The 22342-nt window shown below is 36.7% G+C and overlaps 1 protein-coding gene across 3 annotated transcripts in view; it reads right to left on the reverse strand.

Annotated features, from left to right (window-relative positions):
- Positions 1 to 1575: 1575 nt before the first annotated feature.
- Positions 1576 to 22342, reverse strand: part of LOC103721993 (E3 ubiquitin-protein ligase PRT6-like) — a 33067-nt gene continuing 12300 nt past the window's right edge. The window contains exons 9-18 of one of the 3 annotated variants that reach the window (XM_089928205.1): positions 20056 to 20101; positions 19537 to 19964; positions 19316 to 19428; positions 4439 to 4647; positions 3797 to 4332; positions 3613 to 3717; positions 3422 to 3488; positions 3260 to 3337; positions 2562 to 2630; positions 1576 to 2320 (exon numbers count right to left, since the gene is read on the reverse strand). In XM_089928205.1, the coding sequence (XP_089784331.1) occupies positions 2246 to 2320; positions 2562 to 2630; positions 3260 to 3337; positions 3422 to 3488; positions 3613 to 3717; positions 3797 to 4332; positions 4439 to 4647; positions 19316 to 19428; positions 19537 to 19964; positions 20056 to 20101 (1726 nt within the window). In that variant the 3' untranslated portion in view covers positions 1576 to 2245. Of the gene's footprint in view, positions 2321 to 2561; positions 2631 to 3259; positions 3338 to 3421; positions 3489 to 3612; positions 3718 to 3796; positions 4333 to 4438; positions 4648 to 19315; positions 19965 to 20055; positions 20102 to 22342 lie in introns of all 3 variants that reach the window. The other 2 variants (XM_089928204.1, XM_089928203.1) reach the window with 2 other exon arrangements.

A 22342-nucleotide genomic window follows, 5' to 3' on the forward strand; every position in this document is an offset into this window, starting at 1 on the left:
AAGCAAGATTAATTACTAACCATTGACAATTTATTTATCACAATGTAGCTTCATCATGCCTCAAACAAGAAGTTACAGTCTTACAGACATTTATAAGTAGATACAATATGACCTGTCACTCTGTCAGATACTAAAATTTACAGGTGCACAACATTGCAGTTAACTCAAAGATTAAAAATATTCTAATAAGAGTTACATACTTACATGTCAACCTCAATGACAAGTGCACTATGTAGCCTGAAGATGTAGAATGTTATACCGTATACAGTAACCGTTAAAATGCAACAGAAATACAAAACAATTTGCACCATATCCAGAAAATATTGCAAGGAAAAGAACCAAAAATTTAACATAGGCATACATCCATGGGCTTGCCATTTGTTTATAGGCTAATTTGAGAATCTTTCCCATTGTTTTCATGTCAGCAATAGCCACTAACAATGTATAATATCCAGAGTAAACAATTTTCAGTGAAGTTTCTCGGTGATACTAGCTTGGAAGTACCGAAGGTCCAAACTACCAAAACCAAAAGGCAAAAACTGACATTCAAAGAATCAAAATTGATAGAAATTCAAGTGAAGCTTGCATGAGCGGACTAAATGCCAAATCCCAAAACAAATAAAGATAACGGAAGATTGTGATGGACGGTCGAAGAGCCCTCAGATCTAGGGTTTCCCCGCTTCGCCGAGCTTGGACGGTCGACGACGATGGCTGGCGAACGGCGACGAGCTGACAAGAAAAAGCGAAGAAACCCTAGCTCCACGCCTTCGCCGCTCGTCCACTCTGCGCTTCTGCAAATCCTAACCAAAACGAAGGTAATCGTACCTCAAAACCTAGCTTCGCCGATGATAGGGTGGTCGGGACTCCTCTTCACCACGACGGACCGTCGAAGAGATGAAGATCTTGGACGGTCGACGACCGATGACGCCGATGATAGGGTGCTCGTCGCCTCGTCGCCTCCACCGGCCACTGCTCGTTCGCTCAGACCGAAGAAAGTAGAAACCCTCGTCGCCTCGTCGCCTCCACCGGCCACTGCTCGTTCGCTCAGACCGAAGAAAGTAGAAACCCTAGCTTCAGTGCTGCCCGCGATGTCGATTCAGGATTTAGGGGATTCGGGTTTGGGCCGGGCGGCAGACGGGCCCGCGATTCGGGCTGGAGGTGGGCTCTGACTTGGACGGGCCCGGGCCGGGCCCATGGTATATCCGAGCCCGGCCCGAAATACATATGGGCTAAATCATTCAGCCCGAGCCCGGCCCGAACTGTATTGAGCCTAGCCCATAGCCCGGCCCGCGGGCGGCCCGGCCCGATGGGCTTCGGGCCGGCCCGAGCCCACTTCCAGCCCTAAACATAGGTAAACAACAAACAAGAACGCAGTTTAGAATACAAAATCACATTGAATTTGCCTATCAAAGTTGATGGCCTGAAACATGATGATTCAGATCGAGTTAGCCCCATCTTTAAATTTGCATTACATGGGATACCGGCATCGGTTGCCGAGCTGAGATTCCTAAAGATCACGCTTGGGCATTTAAGATCTCTTGAGATTAGCTAAAGAGCTCGACAAAGGCCACAAACTTTGGCTGCTTAAACTTTTAATGGCATTCCTTACCTGAGTTCATTCACGTCTGTACACGGTGAGATTCGTATGCTCAATTCACAAGTACCAATTTACACTAGCATGTTTATGGTTTAATACACACATCAATCTGCGCTTTTTGGCTATACATTTAAAAACAAGAAGTAAATTAAACGCCCCATAAGCCATCGCTACCCAGGAACCGCTTGTACAGCTTGCATCACTACTGATTAGAAACCCGCACAGCTCCCAGAGTGCTTAGGTGCGCGATACAACAAACTGAGATGGAGGGAGCTCTCTCGGGCAATAGCGGACGTGCTTGAACTGAGAATGCTGGCAAATTATCGTGATGATAGAATCGTGCACAAAAACCTTTTAAGTCGGTGCTCGACTCTCTTCCCCTGCGGACGGTCAACTACTCTCCAAAGATAACTCTCGGTGTTCAGATGGAGAAGTTGAACCTGTTTCTGCATTTCACTTTTCCATTCAATCCCAATACAAGGAAACCGTCCTTGTCATTTTTCCTTTCTCATTGAATACAATTACTCATCAACAAGCAAAACACACGATGCCTGGTCGGACTACCATTCAATTCAGAGCCAGTTCGAAGGATGAGGCACTACCAAATTTTTGTTGTTCTGACCTTTGAAAAGAGTTTCTTCAAAAGTCCTAATCAGAGCCCAAAAAATCAATGGTGGTTTGGCGAAGTACTTCAGAAGTCCGATCAGGACCATGGGATGCCACCTGTATCATGTGGGAATTGAATCAGATGCAGAAGAAAACTTATGCAGCAGATGTTAGAAAAAACAATAATCTAAGAAAGAGAGCTCAAGAAAAAGACATAGAGAATCAATTATCTTTAGTTAAAAGCATAATAAAAACAATCAGCAAATCAGGGCTTGACACCTTAAAGTTTGCTCTCCATTTATGACAATCATTGTCCCGTTACACATCACAAGAAAACATGAAAGTAAAATTTGCTCACCATATATGTAAGAGCTGCATAGCGCTCCTCACTCAAATATAAAGGCTTTCCTCTAGACATGTCATGATCCTGCACCCAAAGAGGAAGCACGATGCACAAAGAAATCAATGAACAGAGAAAAGGTATTATAAAGTGGTGAGCTAATTCATCACGAGTCTGAGAGGACGCTAAAGATGCTGTGTTTGTTCCTGCAATTATGCACATGTGCAAAGCTATGTATCCGCAATATTGGATCATGCAGTGCACTTGAACTTGATGTATAGGAAGCCATCGAGTCTTTAGACTAAAATTAATTGTTCCCATTGCGTAGCAGCATCACTTCAGTGATCGCTTTCTTGATTACACTAACAATACGAACTCAAGTAATCCAAGTTTCTTTGGTGTTCATGTTTCTTTCATTTCCAAATATTAGCTCTGACTGTTAAGGCGACTATTTAAAGCTGTTAATTTGAAATGCAGATCAATGCCTTTAAGAGATTGATTATTGGCTTTAGAGACATAAGTTCCTCATGCCCGTGCATAAAGGAGGAAAAGGAGTGGCAAGAAAAGGAGGTGGGGGGTGGTTCGAACACTACAAACTTCAGACTTGAGTTTTGATTTTGAGAGCAGATGCTTGTCAAATATACAATAATAACACATTGCATATTTGAGGCGGATTCTCTAATCATAGTCTTGGATCTGTAAAATAATCTAATTACCTCTTCACCAAAGGCATCCAAGTAGGGAGATGGCCAAAAGGCTTGCCTTGCAGATCTCTGCAATAAGATTGTGGTTTTCTGTAACCAAAACAATCAATGTCAGTGATACAGCTAAGCAAATGAAGTCATCTTACAGTTGAAGCACTGACTATATAGACATACCCTGACCAACAGAAATACACCTATACCAGCACCACAAACCGCCGCATGATTTAGGCATGTACTTGTCCTAAAGGAGAGCATCAATAATTTAGGTAGCACATTTGTGATGGTATGGAGATGTAAGACCAAAAGTAAAAGGAAATCATGGATAACGACTTTATCAGCACAAAATTAAAGAGTATTATACGAACCGGCAGCATGGCTTCCAGTTTGGAGAGCATAATTTACCACAAAGCAAGCACAATGCAGGTTCGTCCGGGATAGTCTTGCAAATGGAGCATTGTAGCTTTATGTACCTGTTTGATGACCATCAATGATGTTAAGTTTAATTAAAACATTCATTACCACATTTCTTTAAAATATTTTGATCCAAACCTTTGCAAAAGATCCTGGTAAACCCGAGGTAATTGCATCAACTTGAAAGGAACCGCCGGAGTGGAAAATAAGACACCTATATGTTTACGAATTCTGAACACCTCGCAGAAATGCTTACACCATTTTAAGGATAAAGCATGCACAACCTCATCCTTCAGAACTAATTCCAAAGAGGGAATCTGAAGCATATCCTCCAATTCCTTTATTCCATTAAGCTCTATAGTAAGGTGGTTAGCAGTATCTAATGCATCATTGCTTGTACAAAGATTCGACCATTCCCAAGTATTGGAACTACCATAGAGTGGAGCCAATGTTGAGGACTCTAGCAATTTCCAGAGTAATGCACATCTTCTTAGATACGGAAATGTTAATTTGCGGATCATATCCCTCAGACAATGAGAGGTATCGATATAATTTGCAACAAAATACTGTCGAACAAGTACAGATTCCACCATAGTCTTGCAAACATTATTAAGAAGGCCATCACCAAAGCTCGATATGTCAAAACTGTGTTTGCTATAGCATGCAATCAAAGCCTGCAAAGTAATATGTCCCTAAATTAAGGTATACAAATAATGAAAAAGTGCTCAAAACTTAACTATGCAACCACAAGTTTTTTAGAACAATACTCTGTTTCTATACCTGAACAACACAAACTACGTAGAAAAGATGCACCAGAGGGATGAAGAATTCACTGGATGACATAAATGGAAGCGGAAGGCAAAAAAGGACCGACATTAATGAAGAAAATGGATCTTGCGCAAGGACAGGATCAGCAGCTCGTTTCCAAAACTGAGTGTCAGGAAAGGTTTCTCCCTTGTCAGAGCATTCCAGCATGGAAGAGAATGTACCTGCCAAAGACGAAATGAATGGGGGCTGTAAATCAGTGCATTTGACAATGCCATTGTATTAGTAAATTTAACTTCCCTTTTTCTTTTTATTAAAGTCATGCACTTATTCTGAAGCTGCCAAAACTGTTTATCGGAACCTATTAGAACACATTTGCAAAGAAATTAGTTTAATACATGTATTTACATTTTTTCTAGAACTTTAGCATTAGGTTGAAACCAAAGTGTTTTGGCCAAAATAAATTAGTTTTATCAAAAATCAATCCAAAATCTGTTGAGGACTTGGGATTTCAATACGCACCAGTTTTTTGGCCACTAGTCAAGACTGATCACTTTACTAAGATGACATATTTAATGCCTACTACATCATTCAGTCATTTCTTCTTTCTTTAAGAAGAGGGAAACTTGTTTATCAGTGGTACATTAGGTTTTTAAGTAGCATGGTCACAGATTTGAATTTGCTTTTGCAAGTATTCAGAAGATATGGAGATGTCTAAGTGTTGGTTTCCAAAAATTTAAAAGGTCATTTCTCCGTATTACTGGTTTAACATGCAAAATACGTAGACATCTCTTATGTTCAATCAAATACAAAATCTATGGCATTCTTTGTAAGCATCATAAAATACAATTGTTATTTTCTTCTTTTTCCTGGTGTCTACAAGACCTTACACTAAATCAAGCCCCACCCCCCTGCTCCGCACACCACGAGCAAAACAACAGAAAAAAGAAAAAGAGAAACCAAGTATTAAAATAATTACAAATTTAGTTTTATTTAGTTATTCCATTCTCAACAATCCAAAAACTAGAAACTTTTAAATTTCAACTGGAACACAAATATTAGGCACATGAATATATTCATTATGAAGTAATTTTCTTGATGAATTTCTTATATTTAAATTTTTCTTCATAATATTCTAAATGGAAAACGGATGAGCATTCATTAGAAGCATAATACCAATGCATCATCATACAGTCACGTCCAAATTCCTTTGCTTCCACAATTCCAAAAACCTCCAAGAAGACCCACCAGAGACATTGGGAACACCATTGAAACATGGAAACAAAAGAAATATCAATAAGTTCTACATTATTTTGCTATATTATATATTTTTATATTTTATAAAATAGATAAATTAAGATTAGTTTCTATTCGTACTACAATTAAAGAGTAATATAAAATATAGACCCATACTATTTCAGGGTTGTATTTAAAATAGGTAATTTATCACTAATTATGCATATTTTTCTAATATTATATCTAACTAAATAACCTAAGATTTTTTAAATATTTCTAATTATAAACTGGTCTAACTGGTTCACCTGGCAGTTGGACCCCACTAACCCGATGACCCAAACCCTTGGTCAAAGTTGATCTACAGGACAACTTTAATAACTATGTCACAAACCTAAACTTCTCTTCCATGCAAGGTTAAGAATCAAAAATCAAAGCAAAAGCCGATAACAAGGAGATACAATCTTGCAAAAACATTTATGGTCTCCATCACAACTACTGAAGATCAAAGTGTAGCCCCCATCAGTGAGGTAGGTAGAGGTTTCACTTTCAACGGGAGGTCCCACTTTGCTTCTTATTTCTAAAATCTAGACATTTTGCACAGAAGACTAAGGTAGGACTACAAAGATGATAGCCAAACTTCATAAACCTCATCCGCAAGGACCACTCCATTCCCTCTTAACACAATCCTTGACAAGGACTACCTTTATAACAACCAAAAACATTTTGAGTTATGCAAGGGCAGCCCATGGGTCTCTTCACCGTCTTAGGCTGCTTCTCTTTCCTCCTAATTTGAGCTTGATGACCCAAAGATTGATTCATAGATTGATTTTGATGATCACAAAACCTTGAAGTATAGATACTAATATTTATGTTGCAAGGAGAAAGATATTTATTTTGCAAGGAACATAGCAAGTTGGAAGAACACAAGAAGGCCTCCAAAGCTCTCAAGTTGGAAGAAAGCTACAATTTATTGGCCCAAGTTTAAAGTTCAAAGGATTCAAATTGGAGGAGTAAAATCAAAAGAAAAATTCAAAAGAACAGTCTTCGAGTCGACTCCAGTGGAATTCGAGTCGACTCCGGAGAAGTATGAGTCGACTCCGGAGAAGTATGAGTCGACTCCTAGGAGTCACAGGCAGAAAAGTCAGAGAGCAGTTTTCGGGTCTGAGATTCGAGAGAAGCAGCATCCCCATCCGAATCCGAATCCGCGTCGACTCCAGTGGAACGCGAGTCGACTCCGATGGTTGGTAGGTCGACTCCAAAGAAAGCAAGAGTCGACTCTCAGCGGAACACAAAGAAAAAGTCAGAGAGCATTTTTGGGACTCTGAGATTCGAGTCGACTCCCGCATTGCACGAGTCGACTCCGAGACTCCGCGACCATCAACAGACAGAAAACCAAGTTACTGCCTCTGAGATTCGAGTCGACTCCCAGACAGCTCGAGTCGACTCCAAGGCAGCGCTACACCAAGATGGCAGAAGGCTGTGTTTCGCAAACTGAGAGCCGAATCGACTCCAAGGAAGTTCGAGTCGACTCCAAGACTGGACGAGCCAAAAGACAGAGGATCGGGAGTTCGGGCTCTGAGATTCGAGTCGACTCCCAGGACAGTCGAGTCGACTCGAGAGGACAAAATTCAAAATTGGATCCACGGACTTCAGTGGATGAGCCGACTCCGAAATTGCCAGGTCAGCTCCAGAAGTTGGCGAGTCGACTCCAGGTTAAGCCGAGTCGACTCCCAGTCAAGGCATGCACTTTAATTCAAATTTGGAACAGTGGCCGAGTCGTCTCCAGTAAAGCACGAGCCGACTCCTGCAACAGGCGAGTCGACTCCTGATCGCGCGAGTCGACTCCGATCCCAACGGTAACATTGTCAGGAAATGCAGACTGTGTCCAACGGCTCTTTTTCTTGTCTCTAACGGCTATATTCTTGTTTCCACGCCATCTAAAGCTATAAAAACAAGAAGAGAGCTAGGGGAGAACTCATGGAAGTGGGAGAGATCATCTAGGAAAGAGATCTCAAAGAGATTACAAAGGAAATCTCCCACAAGCACAAAAGGGCCATCCAAAACGAAATAGAGAGAAGAAGAGCATCCAAGTGAATCCGAAAGCTTCCTCTCCATCCGTGTGCTGCCTCGGGGATCCTCTACTTCATGCCAAATCAGAGGAGGATCAAGTAAAGAAGAAGCCGAGCTCCTCCATCTTCAAAACTCGTTTGAGGGCTTCTCTTTACTCTATTTGTTTATATTGTCATATTTGCTTGTTTAAGAAGCTTTGTTTTGTTTTATACTTTGTTTTAATATCTTGTAACTTGATTCAATCAAGGGATTGAATCAAGGGGTTAAGGTTTGTTGGTGAGCCAAAGAAAAACCAACGGTGTTAAGGTTTGTTGGTGAGCCAAAGGGAAAAACCAACGGTGTTAAGGGTTGTTGGTGAGCCAAAGAAAAACCAACGGTGTTAAGGTTTGTTGGTGAGCCAAAGGAAAAAACCAACGGTGATAGGTTTGTTGGTGAGCCGAGGGTAAAACCAATGTGTAAGGGTTTGATTGTGAGCCCGGGAAAACAATCGGAGTTGGTTCTAGTCGGTGAGCCTGGGAAAACCGACCGAGTTCGTTGTGCGCTCGTAAAACAACAAGTTGGGCTGTGAGCTTGTAAAACAACCGGCTGTAATCGGTAGGATTATAGTGAAATTCCCAAGAGGTCTTGGGGAGTGGATGTAGGTGCTGGGGTGCACCGAACCACTATATGTCCTTTGTGTTTGTAATGCCTCTAGTTATTGTCTAACTAACACACTTACTTACTTAGATAAATTGCTTGCTTAATTCTTATCCGCACATCCTTTAGTTGCAAGCATATTTAATCAAGTCGAAGTCTATACATCAAACCCTTGCTAAGTTTAACTTTCACTGTGCATCTATACAACTTAGCATAGTTAATCAAAAAGTTTTAGAAGTAGCATAAAAGTTTTAAAAGACCCAATTCACCCCCCCTCTTGGGTTGTATCTACTGGGCAACAAGTGGTATCAGAGCAGGTGCTCAAATATTATTTGTAGTCTTAACCGACTAGAGCCAAAGATCATGACAACTCAAATAGATAGTTTTCTAGGAGAAGGACAATCAATTAATACACCTCCACTATTTAATGGCATAAACTATACACATTGAAAAATACGCATGCGCATCTTTATTCAATCACAAAACTATTACTTATGGAAAATCATAATAAATGATCTTCACATACTCTCTCAAACTTTTAATGAAAAGGACTTAGCACAATTGAATGCTGATGCTATGAACATATTATATTGTGCTATTCAAGAAACAAAGTTTAATGAAATTTCTGCATGCTTATCTGCTAAGGAGATCTGGGATACTTTAGAAAATATTTATGATAAATCTCAGATTAGCTCTCATGTGCTTCAATTACATTCTAACAATGAGACTGCAGAAAAAGGTGTTGAATCTTCCACCTCAGTCGAGTCGACTCCAAGTATTTCAGAGTCGACCCTCAAGATAACCGAGTCGACTCCAATAAGGTCCGAGTCGACTCCGAGGCAAATTAGCTTCCTAAAGACAAAGAAAAAGAGGAAGCAAGAAGAAAGGAAGAAAGAGATAAAAAGGAAGAAAGCCTTGACCAAGAAAGAGTCAAGCCAGAAAATAAAAGTTAGGAGCAACAATGATGATATTAGCTCCAAGAAACTACAAGAGGTAACGGACTTGTGCTTTATGGCACAGGAAGACAAGGTAAAATCTGAATCTACTTTTACCTCAAATGATTTTCAAGACGAATTCTCTTATAATGAATTATTAAATGCTTTTCACGATTTGTATAGTGAATGTAGAAAATTAGCTGTAAAGAATAAAAATCTTAAGAAACTAAATCTGAAAATTTCAAAAGAAAAAAATTCTAATGATGAAATATAAGAGAAACTAAATTCTGAAAATGAAAGCTTAAGCTCATTTTCAGAAGAATTAATTCAGAAAAATCATAGCTTAATTAGAGAAAATCAAAACTTAAGTAAAGAAATTAATCAATTAAAATCTTTTATTAACAAATTCACCGTAAGCTCAGAACGATTGAAAATGATGTTTGAAAGCCAATATGTTGCTTATGATAAATCAAAACTTGGCTTGACTCCTTTACTTAACAATAAACCTCTAGAGAAAAAGGTTATCAATTCACCATGCAAACCATTAAATAAGATAACTTATCTCAAACATGAAAAGAATGGGAATAACAACTTTACCTATCGTTCTAGTATAATTAAATTAAATGGTAAAGTTATTACTATTAAACAGATATGGGTTCCAAAAGGAACCATATGTCCTAACTCTCAAGGACTCAAGCAAGCTTGGGTACCCAAAATGAGAAAATGAGGATGTACACATAGGTGTACCAAGGTACCTATGGAACATAAAGAAACTTAAAAAGTTATTAACAAAAAAAAAATAATGAAATCAGTAATTCTTGCATCTCATCATTATTTGTGCTTTAGTATTTGATATGATTTGCTAGTAGTGATCAATTTTGTGATATAGAAAATACTTTTGGAAATATAATCAAATCTCTTCATTTTTTAGTATACTTTACTCACTATTGGATAAGTTGTTAAATGATTAATCAATTTATTAAGAATAACTCTATGAATTCTCTATATGCTTGATTGAGAGTTATTATCCATGGCATTATTGTTTATTGATCATAGATATGATAATGTGTACTTGGTATGCTTTTGAATATATGCACTATGAATACCAAGAAACCATCCTTGGCATATAAAATCAACTCATGCTAGTATGTACTTAATCTCAAAAGACCTTGCCATAGGCTTACTTAGATTATCTACTTAAAGGTCAAAGTTTTGCTATGCATGCTAACTAAGGAAACAAACAAAAATCATTTCTAAATCTAAAGATGTTTCCATCTCCAAGTTTTTCAAAAGCTTACATTGGATTTATTCTTGAAAAATAAAACTGAAGTATTTTTCTGTATTTACTAAATCTTGTAAAAGTGGTTCAAATGATAAAGGTTTCCAAACTGTGAATCATGGCACAGTGTTGAAAACCAAAATCCTGATAAAGGTTATACAGAAAATAATATTAAATCCAATGATTTCAGCACCAAGGACACCATAAGCAAAATAGGATTAATAGAATTCTTGAAGAAATGAAAAAGACAATTATGTATGATAGTCATCTACTTAAATAATTTTTAAAAGACTATCATCACTGCTTGTCATACATATGATTTCTATTTTTGATGAAAATTTTGATCTTCTGAAAAATGGAAAATGAACCATTGCATATCTTTCATATTTTTCAGTCGTACATGTTATTATGAAAATAATGCCAAATCTGATAAAGATACTTCTATCCTTGGATATCATTCATCAAGCAATGCATATAGAACATTCATGAAAAATTCTAGTTGTAGAAGTATCAATTCATTTTATTCTTTATGAGACTAATGATTTATTATCAAAATACTAAAATCAAATTATATGGTTAATCTTTTACATATGCACTTAATGAAGAAAAATTGATGACTACTAAAAGACTAAATCAAGAAAAGAGGAAATAGATCTTGATAAAGATTCTTGCATGATTAGAAGTAAAGATCATCATTATCATGTGCTTGCTTCATGAGCTTTATATTCTGTCAAATGAATGTGTAGAAGTCACTCCTATGTGGTTACTTCATTAAAAAGGAGATCTATGAAAAATAACCACCATATTTAAAAATACACATTACATATATGATAAAGCAATATGTGATTTAGAACAAGCATCAAAAGCATGATATATAAAAGCTTAAGCAACCTTTTTGATAGAAAGTAATAGTGATAAATCTATGCATCAAAAAGATGAATTTGTGATATCTTATTTGCTCAAAGTATGCATTGATGACATCATTTTTGGTTCTACTAATGAAGAGTTATATTGCAAAGTGAGTTTGAAATATGATGAATGAATTAACATCTTCTCTCAAACTCCAAATTAAGACAAACAGGAAAGGGGATCTTCATTGACCAACGTTAGTCCACAAGAAAACTCTTATAGAAGATTGGCATGAAGAAGGTATATCTATGACCCCATCTTGTAGAATTTGAAAAGGATGAGCAAAGTAGATCTATTGTGTTAAAGCTGTATTGAAGCATGATAGAATAATTATTTTACAGCTAGTAGACCAGATTGTATGCTCATTATGTGACCTTGTGCAAGACTTCAATCTAACTTTAATTAATCATATTTTATTGATAACAAATAAATCATAATCTGAATTTTGATAGAAACAAATGTTTAAGATAAATTGATTAAAACATAGTTAACATATCTTATTGATAATTATCTTAAGCAAATAGAATCTAAACTAAATTGACTTAAACTATCTTGGTTAATGAATCTATCTCTTTAGTTCAAATGATATGTGCTTACTTATATTTAGGCAATCTCTTGAGTAAAGTGACTCAACATGCAACTATTGTCATATCTTATATTGAGTCATCTAGTTAAAAAAAATATATATGTTGGATGAATGCTTTGTATCTTAAAGAAACTAATGACCTTCCTTCAAGAAAGAAAAATGAGAAATTTCAACTTGAAGGATATCTTCATGTAAGATACACTAAACATTCACATGCAAACAAGAGAGAGGATCTTCTTCAGCCAAAAGTTCACACATAAGAAATCTAGTTTGGCTTGAAGAACATATAATGAATAGGTAATTTAGATACCTTTCTCACAAATTAGTTGAGCAAAGTCAGTAACTTAAATCTTATTATGGCATGATTAAATTCTTTAATTATTAATTTTTGATATAATGTCTATATGTGTATTGACTGACTTATACTTTTAGAAATTATTTCATGGTTTGCCCAAACTAAAATATATCTTTGCCTATGTCATAACCATGAAATACACAAGTATATGCTTAAAATGTTGATGTAAAATAACTTGTGAGAAGTTATGAATCCTTGAGCATAATGAAAATGTTGTTTGCATGATATACATATATATGATACGTAAGATTAATTCTCTATTCTGCTCTCTCATGAAAATTACTTGAGAATAACAAAAAGAGAGAGAGATAAAGAAAAGAAAATGGATATTATTCAAGAGAAGTAAAATCCAAGTAGAGGCAAACACTTCAACCTTAAGGAAAAGCAAAACAAACTTAATATATTCGACACATTTGTGAGACTTGTGTGAGCATTCTTTTGGAAGGGATAAAATCCATAATTAATTACACTAAAACAGGGAGGTTTTGAAGTAAACATTTTAACCTTTCTATATTGCTCATCATAGGGATGGTGCCAATGGGGAGGCTAGTGGTAGTACCCGGCACTATTTGACCCAACTATTCGGTGTAGGGCATATTAGGGACGGCACAAGAGGGAGGCTAGTGGTAGTACCTCGTGCCCCTTCCCAACTCCACCGGATAGGGAGCAAATAGAGCATAGAGCATAAGAAAGTTATAAATGAAAAACAAAGTAAATGAAAGTAGAATTAAGTCAAATTTTTAATCACTTGAAAACACACTTTAAGGATGAAATCATTGCAAGATTATATTTAAATAGGGGGAGTTTATTTGAAAAGAATTGATTTTGATCCTTGACATTCTTGTTCTTAGTATTTTAATGCATGACTTAACACATGGTATATTTTGCATATGGTATGATGTCTTGATTTATGGGTTCTCAATATTTTGTAATGTTTCATACTTGAATAATTTGATTGAATATTTGGAATACTATATAAATTTTTTTTGTATTGTTAAAAAAAAAATTCAGATTTGTCATTCACAATCATCGTTAAAATCTGAAAGGTGAATAAATTTGTAAAAAGGAGAAGAGAAGGATATTTCTATTTAGGCAAAATGAATTGAGTTTGTTCTATCCTTCAAACCTTGGTATATAATGTGCTAAACATAAATACAAATATTCTGAATATCCTCTTATATGTGTGAAATATGTGTCTTCAATCATAATGATTTAAAATGAGCTACAATGTGGAAGATCCATATCTCAAATTATGACTTTAAAAGCCTCTATTGAAAATCTTTATGAAATTCAGAATCTGATTTTGTATAAAAGCTTAAACTCAATATGATTTCTAAATAAAATCTTAATTTAAGAAAAACAGAATTAATTTTGATGCCTTGGTTGATTGCTCCGATACGCATCCGAAACATATCATTTCTTATCTTCAAAGTATACTAATATTGGTCTAAATGATGTGTCTTTCAATGATCTTAATTGCAAACAAATATTTTTAAATATATGAGTTTATTTTGATATTAAAAAGATTTATTATGCTTCATGTATCCATTGCAGAAAAACTATAATTAAGAAATTGAGTTCTATAAATAGATATACTTCAATGATCATCTATATGTTTTTCTCTCCTACATTATTAAAGACTTCCATCAATAGAGTGAATGATCTTAAAACTAGAAATATTTCAGTTCACTCAAATGACTCTAAAAGAAAGAAAATGTAAATGCTTTTGAAAGAAATTGAGCTTCAAATGAATCATTTTCTGATTAATATTTCTATACATTTTCTCTAAGATTAAGAGAAAGCATAACTTGTTCGTAAAGGATTAGAAAGAGTAATTACTACAAATTTTGGAATAATACTAGATTACTCTACATTCTCGATATTACAGAATTTCAGTGTTATTCACGTTTATCACTAAAATCTGAAATTCAACAATTTAAAATGATTAAAGAAGAATGCATCTTTTGAGGGGGAGCTTTAGATATTCAGTATCCTATCCCAAAGACACTTTATTTTGATGCATACTTTGAATTTTATGGATTGATTTTGATGAACCTCCTTATATTGCAAGACATGCTTTAATTTCCTTGAGATGAGTTCTATAAAGGTTGTCTTATCTCAAACCTTGAGTCTTATGAAAATAAGCTGAAATATATTTTTGAGATTGACAATCTTATTGAACATTATCTTAGGATTCTAAACTCTTAAATGGAATGATCAATTGAGGGGGAGAAAGAAAATTTCAGAAGAAGAGGTCTTATGGAACTTAATCGCATAAATCTATAACTAAAGGAGAGAGAAAGAACACTAAATGAAAAGTGATTCTAATACTCTCCAATATGTATCATCTAAAATTTAAATCTGAAAATCTGTATGATACACCCTGAGGCGTGTTATTTGGTTAGTATATCTCATGCATCACTCTTGAACCAAATTGCAAATCTTAAGAGCCTCTAATTTAATGAAAAAGGGGGAGAATAATGTGTTAAATTTTCTTGAGTATCTCTTAGAAAATCTATTTTTGGAACTTCACTAATGAGCTCTAATTGGCTTGCTTTTTGGAACTTCAATTTTGTGCAAATTCATTATTTTATGTATCAAATTGTGCTTATTTTCTAAAGAAATAAAAGAAAGTCTTTAAAAGAGCTCTAAGATGTATCAAAAATTGCATGAATGTATATTTTGATATTTGTGCCCCAATGCTCCTATTATCATAAAAGAACTTTGAAGTTATTAAGAAAATTAATTAAATTGCTCTCATGGTTGATAAAATACTTAATAGATTGGGCAAAAGGTCTTAAATGAACAAGCTTTCATACTCAGTGAAGAGAGGTTAGATTTCCACTCATGTTTTTCCTTGAATATCATTTGTAGTACTTCTTGAATTAACCTAAGGAAGATTCCACCTACACTTGATTAGAAAACTATCTGTGGTATCAAATTAGAAAACCTCTTGAATTCACACTCGATGTGTTCTGCTCTGATCTTTGTGCTTAATGTTTCACTATCTTTTTGATGTTGTCAAAAAGGGGGAGAAATATCTAAGTATATGCTATATACCTCAGAATGCTTTATTACTTTGAATTGAATACAAATCATTATGTTGATTGTGTTAAGCTGATTAAATCTAAAAGCATTATCATGAAGTATGTTTTAAATATACATGTCTTCTACTTCATGCAACTTAGCTATGTATTACTTCTAGAAAACAATATCTTTTATATTGCATATACTCCAAGTTTTGTCATCATCAAAAAGGGGGAGATTGATGACCCAAAGATTGATTCATAGATTGATTTTGATGATCACAAAACCTTGAAGTATAGATACTAATGTTTATGTTGCAAGGAGAAAGATATTTATTTTGCAAGGAACATAGCAAGTTGGAAGAACACAAGAAGGCCTCCAAAGCTCTCAAGTTGGAAGAAAGCTACAATTTATTGGCCCAAGTTTAAAGTTCAAAGGATTCAAATTGGAGGAGTAAAATCAAAAGAAAAATTCAAAAGAACAGTCTTCGAGTCGACTCCAGTGGAATTCGAGTCAACTCCGGAGAAGTATGAGTCGACTCCGGAGAAGTATGAGTCGACTCCTAGGAGTCACAGGCAGAAAAGTCAGAGAGCAGTTTTCGGGTCTGAGATTCGAGTCGACTCCAGTGGAACGCGAGTCGACTCCGATGGTTGGTAGGTCGACTCCAAAGAAAGCAAGAGTCGACTCTCAGCGGAACACAAAGAAAAAGTCAGAGAGCATTTTTGGAACTCTGAGATTCGAGTCGACTCCCGCATTGCACGAGTCGACTCCGAGACTCCGAGACTCCGCGACCATCAACAGACAGAAAACCAAGTTACTGCCTCTGAGATTCGAGTCGACTCCCAGACAGCTCGAGTCGACTCCAAGGCAGCGCTACACCAAGATGGCAGAAGGCTGTGTTTCGCAAACTGAGAGCCGAATCGACTCCAAGGAAGTTCGAGTCGACTCCAAGACTGGACGAGCCAAAAGACAGAGGATCGGGAGTTCGGGCTCTGAGATTCGAGTCGACTCCCAGGACAGTCGAGTCGACTCGAGAGGACAAAATTCAAAATTGGATCCACGGACTTCAGTGGATGAGCCGACTCCGAAATTGCCAGGTCAGCTCCAGAAGTTGGCGAGTCGACTCCAGGTTAAGCCGAGTCGACTCCCAGTCAAGGCATGCACTTTAATTCAAATTTGGAACAGTGGCCGAGTCGTCTCCAGTAAAGCACGAGCCGACTCCTGCAACAGGCGAGTCGACTCCTGATCGCGCGAGTCGACTCCGATCCCAACGGTAACATTGTCAGGAAATGCAGACTGTGTCCAACGGCTCTTTTTCTTGTCTCTAACGGCTATATTCTTGTTTCCACGCCATCTAAAGCTATAAAAACAAGAAGAGAGCTAGGGGAGAACTCATGGAAGTGGGAGAGATCATCTAGGAAAGAGATCTCAAAGAGATTACAAAGGAAATCTCCCACAAGCACAAAAGGGCCATCCAAAACGAAATAGAGAGAAGAAGAGCATCCAAGTGAATCCGAAAGCTTCCTCTCCATCCGTGTGCTGCCTCGGGGATCCTCTACTTCATGCCAAATCAGAGGAGGATCAAGTAAAGAAGAAGCCGAGCTCCTCCATCTTCAAAACTCGTTTGAGGGCTTCTCTTTACTCTATTTGTTTATATTGTCATATTTGCTTGTTTAAGAAGCTTTGTTTTGTTTTATACTTTGTTTTAATATCTTGTAACTTGATTCAATCAAGGGATTGAATCAAGGGGTTAAGGTTTGTTGGTGAGCCAAAGAAAAACCAACGGTGTTAAGGTTTGTTGGTGAGCCAAAGGAAAAAACCAACGGTGTTAAGGGTTGTTGGTGAGCCAAAGAAAAACCAACGGTGTTAAGGTTTGTTGGTGAGCCAAAGGAAAAAACCAACGGTGATAGGTTTGTTGGTGAGCCGAGGGTAAAACCAATGTGTAAGGGTTTGATTGTGAGCCCGGGAAAACAATCGGAGTTGGTTCTAGTCGGTGAGCCTGGAAAAACCGACCGAGTTCGTTGTGCGCTCGTAAAACAACAAGTTGGGCTGTGAGCTTGTAAAACAACCGGCTGTAATCGGTAGGATTATAGTGAAATTCCCAAGAGGTCTTGGGGAGTGGATGTAGGTGCTGGGGTGCACCGAACCACTATATGTCCTTTGTGTTTGTAATGCCTCTAGTTATTGTCTAACTAACACACTTACTTACTTAGATAAATTGCTTGCTTAATTCTTATCCGCACATCCTTTAGTTGCAAGCATATTTAATCAAGTCGAAGTCTATACATCAAACCCTTGCTAAGTTTAACTTTCACTGTGCATCTATACAACTTAGCATAGTTAATCAAAAAGTTTTAGAAGTAGCATAAAAGTTTTAAAAGACCCAATTCACCCCCCCTCTTGGGTTGTATCTACTGGGCAACAGAGCTCAATCCCAAGATCAAAAATGACCAGCCATCAGAAGACCCCTATCCACATTGAAGATCCTATACTAGAAAAATAACCCCAAATACCCATGTAATAACTAATTCTAGCATGGCTACTCTATAAAGCTCTCTCTTCACCCCCTTATAGTCTAACCTCAAGAAGCATTTACCTAAGTAGTGAAATTCATATTCCATTTTGTGCTAGGACCAAACAACCTTCTCTTTTTCTTTCCCCCTTGTTCATGATAAACCGTATCCCTAAATGGATCCCTAATTCACCACCCCTTATCTTTAATTTCCTTTTAATCCTTCTTAACTTGACAGTCCACCTTGTCATAGTCCAAACTTCAAGGAAAGAAAAGTAATTAATGGGTGCATAAAATACGCCATGCTATTAAATGCTTATTTCGGTTCATATTCTAAATTATAATTAAATAGATGGCAATTTCTACTCCAAATTCCAATAAGAAAATCTCCCCCTTGCCGATGCTGACCAGAGATAACTTGTTCATAATGTTTCATCCATCACTTTGTCTTTCTTCATGCATCTAATCCAAACAAGCTTCATGAGAAATATACCATTACCCCCCAACCCCCAACCCCCCCAAAAAAAACCGACAAGTACACCGTAATTTCATCCTAATTTCAAAAAGATAGGGATTCTGATTATTTCTTATCTTAAAATCAACACTCAAAGAAACAGCCCATGTAGGTAAACATCAAACAATACTCCCAAATCAGATCAGCAATTGCCATCTATTACACAAATTTAATGATATAAAACGAATGTGCTTGAAAAGGATACCATTTAAAAGCCAAAAAGTGAATAAGTTATTTGTTAGTAGAAAAAAAAAGATGATTCTGCTCACAATGAGGTGCTGCGGCCCAGTCTCACAAAACTCTTCCTTCTCAACAATACCATCCATCATAACTAATATACCTATCCTATCTGCTAGAACAGAACTTCCTTCAACAAGTGCATAAACACAGTAGATCATCACGGCAATTTCTTACATTTCCTAGTTGCAACATGAGGACATCAAGTAGAGCATAATCATAAGCAAGCTACTGAGCAGCAAACTTTAGAAAAAAGATGCAAACAGAGCACCACATGAACCACAAGGCAGTTGGATTTTTTTTCTAAATGACATTGCTACCCTGCACCATTATGATAACCAAAATAAGCACACATGCACAAACACAAAAAAAAAAAGAAAGAAAAAACCTTGCAAGAGGAACTTGAGTTCGTTGTCTGCTACTAAATAAACATCAACAGCCAAAACACATACAATGTTTACCTTTTCCCATTTGTTTTAATAAAACAGAAATTTTCAACAGCTTTGAATGCTAATGCCATTCATATGCAACTTATAGCATGGCTGATATTCACAAGACACCATTAAAGGTCCGGAAGAGAACATTTAAAGCGTTACCTCTTGGCTCATCAGCATTTGACAAATTGCTATCCCCTGATACAGCAAAACAAATTGACCCTGATAGAAGTTGAATGCCTCTGAACCTCAGTAGCACTTCAAGACAATTTGAACTGCGAGCAGATTGAGCAACATCAAGTAGGAATGACAATATGAATCCACTAGAAGAACGGAGTTCACCATATAAAGATTCAAGGCAAGAGTCTGAACCAGCAGAATACATGTTCAGTCTCCCACGAGCAGCAATTTCTGTAGACATAATAGAGTACTTGAGCGTGTCCCAGAGAATCAGAGAATGACTGAGCCAGCCAGATGCTGACAAGCTACCATAACTGCAAGGAAAATACAGCATAAACAATTTTTGAAGTGCAGGCTCCAGAGCTGGTTCTATGGTTTCCCTCGGCTTTCCAGAGTAGGCTTTTAGGAATCTGTTTTGTCCAACCATTTTTGCTGTGCTTTCAAGAATGGATAATGCAACGGGAAGGCGTAAAACGCCACCAGCCAAACCTGATGATATTGACGATAAATTAGTCTGTGTCGCACTATTGATTGATGATGCTGTCTTCCTCCAAGCTTTATTAGAAGTAGAAGGAAATGCCGGGAGGATAGAATTTGCAAATCTGCGACATACTGGACAAAGTAACTCTCCCTGGAAAAAGCCAAGTTTTTAGGGAAAAGGTAAGATAATGAGTCATGGAAAATTGATTGCAACAAAATATTATAACGGAAATAAACCCTACCGGATCTGGGTCGGCAATGTGCGCTCCCTCAAAACCAAGCCTACGTCTGAAACATAGCAGGAAAACAAAAGTTATCAACGATTTTCTTTTCAAGGAAAAGAGAAGCAATAGTCAACTATCAACAACAAAATTTCACTAATCCTATCAAATGAAAATGAAATATAATTATAAAGTGTGATAAGATCAATTGTCATTCAGTACTATTTTGCCCAACAAAAGCTGAAATACGAGCACGTCTTGTAAGTTTAATCCTTGCACGCTAATCATAGGATTTGGATCCTTGTCTCCATACCAGAATACTTTGTCAGAATAATTTGATTAATACTTTCATCAGCTAATAACCAAAATAACTGAAATCGCCATACTTGTAGATCTAAAACCTGGCCTTCTTCACAGAAGTCCCAATGTTTTAATCAAGATGACAGCTTCTGTTTTAATGCTGGTATCTGATCTCATCACACATTGCTTTTGACTTCTATCCTGTACACGCTGTTTTTATTCTCCAAAAACTTCTTTTTAAAGTATTTTTTTCATTTTTTATTAGTTGAACAAAAGATAGCACACAATATGCAGTTGCCATGTCTGTGTGCAGGTAAGTGTCAGGCCTATTTGTATGGCCACAAGACATCCTGCATGATTATATCTAATATTTGTATACAATTAGACAGTAGTACACAGATAAAGATCAGAAGTTCAGAACACCTACGGTGCAACATATAAACTGGAGCAGACACAGATTACAACTGCTGTAAGATTCTGTCAGTACAACTTCATGGAACAACTTATCAAACAACCAGAAGACTCAAGCAACCTTGTAAGGTTTGATATTGAGCAATACAGGATTGGGGATGCTGAGGTACAAGAACTGCAAAAGAGCCTAGCATTTGCACCAATAGAAAGTAGCAAGATAGAGATTGGGATGGTACAGGTGCGTAAATTGAAAACAACATTTGCTTGGTTAAGGGTGGCATCCAAAAACAGGGACTTTACTTTCACTTAAGAGAGAAGAACAGAAATGGTGAGCAAAGAATAAAAGAAGTTTGAGAAGAACATTATGACGGAAACAGCCTCTCCTCACACGGAGCTAAGGCTGCATATATCTGACTGTCCCCAAACCCCCTACAATGGCAGGAGTCTTGTGCATTGGGCTGCCCTTCTAGAGGAGAACACTATGAATGACTATATGGCTCATAATAGGTAGAAATGAAGCATGATTAGCACAACTTGAATTGGTGGAATAAAGATCGTTTTATTGCAACATTCATGATGTTATCTTAGTAAACAGTAACTAAGCAAACTACTTGCACTTTTTTATCTGGCAGAATAATCCTTTAAATTATTCTTGTACAGTATAATTATGCAAAAACTTCAGTGATGCATGAATTTCATGAATTACTCTGAATTATCCTTTTCCTCCTGTGATCAATTTGGTATCCACTAAAATATAGATAAATCAATTGTTTTAGACCTATTTTCTTATTTTTAAATGTTTATAATTTTGAAGAGGCATATGGTAAACAGGCAGCTAGGCTACCCCAGTGCTTAGGTGGATACCAAGCCAGAATAAATTTAAAATATCTACGTTAAATTATCATAAATTGTCTATATCAATATATTTCGTCCATTAACTCAATTTTGTTCTGACCCTGAGTTTGACTCTTTTCCAACAAAAAACAGCAGATTCCAGTTTTAGTTTCAATTTTTGCCAAAACTTCAAAATTTCACTTTCCATGCCCTCCCCCCCCCCCCCTCCCAAAAAAAGGGAAAAAATGAAAAAAGAAGGAAAAAGAAAAAGAAACATCACCATTTTAAGCAAAAATACTTTGCTAAATACAGGAATATATTACCTACAAATACTATTTCTCCCTATTTTTCTCCTTAAATCTGGAGAAACTTTAGAAGTTTGACCTTCCTGATGCATGAGATAAATATACATAACAAGTCACATCTCCACACCCAACAGCAAGTCTTTACCTTTCATAACAAGACCAATCTTGCTCAAAATTGTCTTAACTAGGAATTCGGCACCATTTTGTCAACAGTATTCCAGGGGTTTTTTTTTTAAGAAAAGGGAGGGCTGTAGGCCACCTAGAATCAATGGTATTCCAGGTTGAAAGATGATCATAGGACATTCAAATTTTGGTAGATCACCAAAATCCACAAAGCCACACTTAGATAGGGATGTTAATTGCCAAATGTCACACTTGACTGTATTGCAAAAAAATAAGGATCTTTTTAAGTTCTTAATTCCTATGCAACCAGGCAAGTTAAGTTTCTCATGAGACAT

The sequence above is a fragment of the Phoenix dactylifera genome, chromosome 17 (genome assembly GCF_051530095.1).
Source record: "Phoenix dactylifera cultivar Ajwa chromosome 17, Ajwa_hap1_PhDact_Kaust_v1.1, whole genome shotgun sequence".
Taxonomy (NCBI): domain Eukaryota; kingdom Viridiplantae; phylum Streptophyta; class Magnoliopsida; order Arecales; family Arecaceae; genus Phoenix; species Phoenix dactylifera.